General features: G+C 37.4%; 1 protein-coding gene across 3 annotated transcripts in view; it reads left to right on the top strand.

Moving 5' to 3' along the window:
* The window catches only part of LOC107589357 (insulin gene enhancer protein isl-2a), a 6,388-nt gene extending 580 nt beyond the window's left edge, over positions 1–5,808 (top strand). Inside the window, exons 2-6 of one of the 3 annotated variants that reach the window (XM_016277772.1) lie at positions 1–160; positions 1,100–1,320; positions 2,410–2,693; positions 3,530–3,697; positions 5,136–5,808. The exon at positions 1–160 is cut by the window's left edge and continues 30 nt beyond it. In XM_016277772.1, the coding sequence (XP_016133258.1) occupies positions 1–160; positions 1,100–1,320; positions 2,410–2,693; positions 3,530–3,697; positions 5,136–5,252 (950 nt within the window). In that variant the 3' untranslated portion in view covers positions 5,253–5,808. Of the gene's footprint in view, positions 161–1,054; positions 1,321–2,409; positions 2,694–3,529; positions 3,698–5,135 lie in introns of all 3 variants that reach the window. The other 2 variants (XM_016277771.1, XM_016277770.1) reach the window with 2 other exon arrangements.

Here is a 5,808-nt window from a genome sequence, read left to right as displayed (position 1 = left end):
GTGGAAGTCAGATCCACGATCAGTACATCCTGCGAGTGTCCCCGGACCTGGAGTGGCACGCAGCCTGTCTGAAGTGCGCAGAATGCAGTCAGTACCTGGACGAGACGTGCACTTGCTTCGTCCGAGACGGCAAGACTTATTGCAAAAGAGATTACGTACGGTACGAGCCACTCTATATTTGTGATTTCACAGCTTTGGAATTCCGTCGAGGCCCTTTTTTTCACAGATTCTTGACCCAAACAGATCGAGAGATATGGGGAAACTCTGCAATCGCGTTTTTACCATGAACTAACGAATAAAAAGCCTTTCTGCGAAGGTATAAATATAGATTACAATTATATTAGCTAGCTGTTACATTAGGTCTATACTATAATATATAATATACTTTATATATATATATATATATATATTAAAAAAGCTAAGATATCTAGCGGAAATTGTATTATTTATTTTTTTTCAGCAAAATTCCAATTGCATGTAGATATTTCATGGAGTAGCCTATTTGGTTAATATTGCAGTCATGTCTGATTTAGGCTTGCCATGCTTGCTTTCTAGTAGGTAGCCTACCGTGTTTGTTCAGCTTTGTTTTCAAGAAATGTAATTCCGTTGGTAACAGTTTCTGTAAAGCCTGTAAGGGTATTCTTGGCGATGCATTATAATGTGTTCATTGTGTCTAATACACATCATACGCAATCAACTGCATGCTCTAATAAATATATGCAACCTCAGATATAGCCTAATACACTAACGTGTCATTTTGTAAAGGCTATAATGTATTAAAACAAAGAACAAGTCAAACACTCAAAGTGTTAGAATGTATTCTCCTTTGCGCCCAGAAATAAATGCGTAACTGTGCTTTTACAAATAACCATGAAAGAATAAATGCATGTATTGCTTTTATAATGCATTGTGTAGATGCTTTAAGAAAAGAGTTAGGCCTGTCGTTGTCTTTACGGTCCGTGTTTCTCTGCCTTGTAAAATCAAGCTGAGGTTTGGCTGAACGATTTTGGAAACGAGCACTAAAATAAGCAAATGTTTCTTCTGGAAACTGCAGGTTATTCGGGATCAAATGCGCCAAATGTAACACCGGTTTCTGCAGCAGTGACCTGGTGATGAGGGCCCGGGATAACGTCTATCACATGGAGTGTTTCAGATGCTCGGTGTGCAGCAGGCATTTGCTCCCGGGAGATGAGTTCTCTCTGCGGGACGAGGAGCTGCTCTGCCGGGCGGACCACGGGCTGCTGCTGGAGCGCGCTGCAGCCGGGAGCCCCATCAGTCCCGGAAACATTCACCCCAACAGGCCCCTGCACATCCCAGGTAGCAGTAATAATACTATTACTAATAATAATAATTACAGTGCACAAGATAGTCATTCGGGAACTCGGAATTTATTAGGCTCAATAATTCAGATGCTGTATTGTGACTATTATAACATGTAAAAATGTTTTACAATTACAATAACATCATACAATATTATAATACATAAATATAACAACAATAGTAATGTCGTTGTTGTTATAGGCTAGTCGTCGTGAAATAATACAATTACGACCAGTGTGAGACTTCTGTCTTTAATCAGCAAGTGAAACTGTTACAGACTGAACCGAGTAGCTTGTGTTCTGTGCCTGCAGGCCAGTTTGATGATATTGTTTTCGTGTAAAATCCCTGAAGGCAGACTTGTAAATGGCTGAGATTGTTTGAGGATATTTTTGATTGGATTAACATGACCTGAAATTAATCGGAAACCGGTTATTGGCATGATGATTTGAAATTATGGCCACAGCGTTTTTCTTAGTTCATTAGCTATGTTTTCTTTCTTTTTTTTAAATGCTGTAATATTGCGATCTTTTAAATCAAGATGTCTTTTATTATAGGCAGAATTTTGAGTGTTGGCTGTTAGAAATCAGAGCTATCACACACACACATATATATATATATTTTTTTGTTTGTTTGTTTGTTAAATAGGCCTACATTATTAGTTATTTAGGCGTCATATTTAACAATAAATTTCGAACTAAAACTGCCTTTAGATCATTTGACTAAAATAACCGGTGTAGTAGCTAAATGTTGAACATGCTTTGATATCTGGCTCGCTGACTTAAACAGCATTAAACCATACAAACAGTATTCTGTTCGATTATGTGTCACTACTTATCCCTCTTATTACTTTGCAAGATGGTGCACTTGTTGCATGTTATATTTTATGTCGATCTTTGAACATTTTGCACAAACAGCAAAGTTGAGAGCATATTGAAGGCCCTATGGTGTTTTGACTGACACGCACTTGGCTACAGACCGATGTGTGTATGCACAATTTAACCTTCAAGTAAGCGTGCTCTTCTGCAGTGTGTCTAAATAATGAAATGACCTCTCAAGCCGAAAAGTGATTTATACGCCTTTTATTCGCAGAACCTGTGCCAGTTCGACAGCCAGCTCACCGGAACCACGTTCATAAGCAGTCTGAGAAGACCACGCGTGTGCGGACAGTATTAAACGAAAAGCAGCTCCACACTCTCCGGACGTGTTATAACGCAAACCCGCGTCCGGACGCGCTAATGAAAGAACAGCTCGTGGAAATGACCGGCCTGAGCCCACGCGTTATACGAGTGTGGTTTCAAAACAAACGCTGCAAAGACAAGAAGAGGTCCATTTTTATGAAACAACTACAGCAACAGCAACACAGCGACAAAACGGTAGGAATTTTGCAACTCTAAACGTAAGGTTTAACTTAAACTTGTTTCGTTGTCGACTCTGTAGGCTGTTCTTCAAATAAAGTTTCTTCAGTGGTTCTTTGCAGCACCTTATCAACCCAAATTTAGGCTAATCCTTGTCATTGTGCTGACTTTGGAGATTTAAAAAAAAGTTATTGATGTTACATAATAGGTTTTTCGGCTTCTTATATGGTATCCGGCAGGTTCTCGTTCCGTCGTTTATTTTTTATATTTATATTTTTATGCCATAGAAGAACCATTTTGGGTTCCTCGGAGAACCTTTCAGTGAATAGGCCTACTTCTTCAAATAGGCCTATCTATTATTTTTTTTCTTAGTGTGAAGAACATTTGAATAATTTAAAGAACCTTTTTCCACTATTAAAAAAAACTTTTAACGTTCCATGAATGTTAAAGGTTCTTAATGGAACCTTCGAAGCCAATAAAGAACCTAGTTGTAAAACTATTTCTATCTGTCTATCTATCTATCTATCTATCTATCTATCTATCTATCTATTGTTAAAGGTTCTTAATGGAACCTTCGAAGCCAATAAAGAACCTAGTTGTAAAACTATTTCTATCTGTCTATCTATCTATCTATCTATCTATCTATCTATCTATCTGTCTATCTATCGCTTCACTAAAGTGCTAGTTGTTAATAATATACAATTTACAAATCAGACTATATTATTACATATAGCTGTGATGGTTTAAAGATTTTGAACATCTATGAAATTCCGCTCAAAGTGTTAAGCTTCTTTGAAAATTGAAATGTGATAGCTAGGCTATGTGTCGCTAAGGTCTCCTCTACCTTTCTGCAGAATCTTCAGGGTCTCACGGGAACGCCTCTGGTGGCAGGCAGCCCGATTAGACATGACACCACAGTCCAGGGAAATCCTGTAGAAGTTCAAACCTATCAGCCTCCGTGGAAAGCCTTAAGCGAATTTGCCTTACAGAGTGACCTGGACCAGCCTGCTTTCCAACAGCTGGTGAGGACTGCCATCCCTGAACAGTTATTACAAGGCCTATCATGCCGACTCTTTTTCTTTCAATCAAAATGATCAATCATACAATTTTAACATTTTTCACATTTTAAACTTTTGTTATATTGGCTTTGTACGTTTGCCAGTTATTTCAAGTGGACATTTTGCTTAAAATCTAGCCTAAAAAAAAGAAATATATAGGACTAAATATAGCCTATTCGTTAAAAAGTGTTTCACTACTAAAGTTATAGCCTATTAGCTACAAGTTTGTATGAGCACCAACAGAGCGTTTTCCGTTAGCTATCAGTATAGGCCTATACTGAGCGATACATCGACAAAATCAAGTGTAATTATTTATTATAAAATTTAGCTACATGTCGCAAGCGTACACTGTAAAAAAAATTCTGTAGTTTTTACAAAATAATTTTGGCAGCTGTGGTTGCCAGAATAATTTTGTAAAAAATACAGGAAAACTGTAAACACATTTACGGCCTAATTTTACAGTACAAAAAAAAACTGTAATTTACAAACAAGAAAATTTGAATGTTAACCAGTAAATTCAACAATGCACACTGCTATTAAAATCTGTTTTGTACCTTTAACATACTGACAACCACCAAAATAAAGCAGGTGGTAAAAGAGAAAGCCACATAAAGAATCAAAGCTCATCACAAGTAGCTTCGCCACAAGCAGAAGTATATACTAATATATAGAAGGTGCACAGAGTCATTCATGCAAACACAAAACACCATAATGGTAACACACATGATACTTAAATAATGCATTCAACTTTCAATAAACAACAGAAGATGTAACATAAAGCCCAAATATACATAACTAATAACAAAGACTATTAAAAAAACATGATTATTTAAACAAAATACTTTCAAATGTGGAGTGTCATTTAGGGAATTCTGGGAATATCGGTTTACAGTTTTTGACTGTAAATTATACATGTAAAATTAACAGCATTTTACTGTAAAATTACATGAAATATCTGGTTAGATATTTTACAGTTTTTCCCTGTATATAGTACGGGAACTTACTGTTAACCTATTAACAGTTTTTTTCCGTAACGTTTTTACAAAATTTTACAGTTAAAATTACACTTATTTTTTACAGTGTAAGAGAAAGATGAATTACATTTTTGTTGTAAGGGCGCGAAAACAGGCTATTATCTTTGCAAACAAATCGCACCACTTTTCTAATGGATTTTTTTGAGCCCACACTTGTAATTCGCACACTGGTTGTTATCTGTAGCATATATGTTGTCATTATTTAACAGCATGCCAAAGTTCTGCAGGCTTTTGTAAATGTCAGTTGCAAATCGTATGTAACACTCTGACATTTAATCAAATTCGGGTCAAAGCTGTATATTAGCCTCGGCATGCTGACAGCAATCGAACAGCCCACTGATTCCCAACTCTTCCCCTTTTCTATATAGGTGTCATTTTCCGAGTCGGGTTCGCTGGGTAACTCGTCTGGTAGTGATGTGACCTCTCTGTCATCGCAGTTACCCGACACCCCCAACAGCATGGTGCCCAGTCCCGTGGAGACGTGAGAGCCCACCGGAGGACTCCTGCCCCAGCATGCCCTCACTCGCCCTGCATGAAAACCCATCACCTCACCGCCTCAAACGGAAAAAGGGATTAACCGAGATGGATTTAAACAGTTTGCCAAACGGAGGAGCCTGTCCAAGCGACTTTGGGGTTTCCAGACGTGTTACAAAACTGTTTTGAAAGCATTTGGACGGTATATCGTGGACGTCCAGCGGAATATGAACACGTTATTTTGGTTTTGATTATGGATCACTGTCAACCTTACGAAACAACAGTCTTAACAGTGTTTATTCAAGACCATCATTGTGTAGCTTTATCAGCAAGTGGTATTTTCCTTAGAAGACAAAAATCAACTTTTTGTCTTAATGCGCATGATCTCTCCGATGTATAAAAACTGAGCTGTAAAATATTTTAAAGTAACGAAAGGAGGAAGGATTGTATAAACTTCTCGATTTAGAAAAGTAAGTTATTGTTATTTATTGTCAGGACAACCGTCCATACCAAAAATTGAGAAATTGCCTAAATAAACGACGTTAAATGCTGTTTATGTCTGAGGAA

The sequence above is a fragment of the Sinocyclocheilus grahami genome, unplaced genomic scaffold, assembly GCF_001515645.1.
Source record: "Sinocyclocheilus grahami isolate Dianchi unplaced genomic scaffold, SAMN03320097.WGS_v1.1 scaffold115.1, whole genome shotgun sequence".
Classification (NCBI taxonomy): domain Eukaryota; kingdom Metazoa; phylum Chordata; class Actinopteri; order Cypriniformes; family Cyprinidae; genus Sinocyclocheilus; species Sinocyclocheilus grahami.
This window is presented reverse-complemented; position numbering and strand designations above follow the sequence as displayed.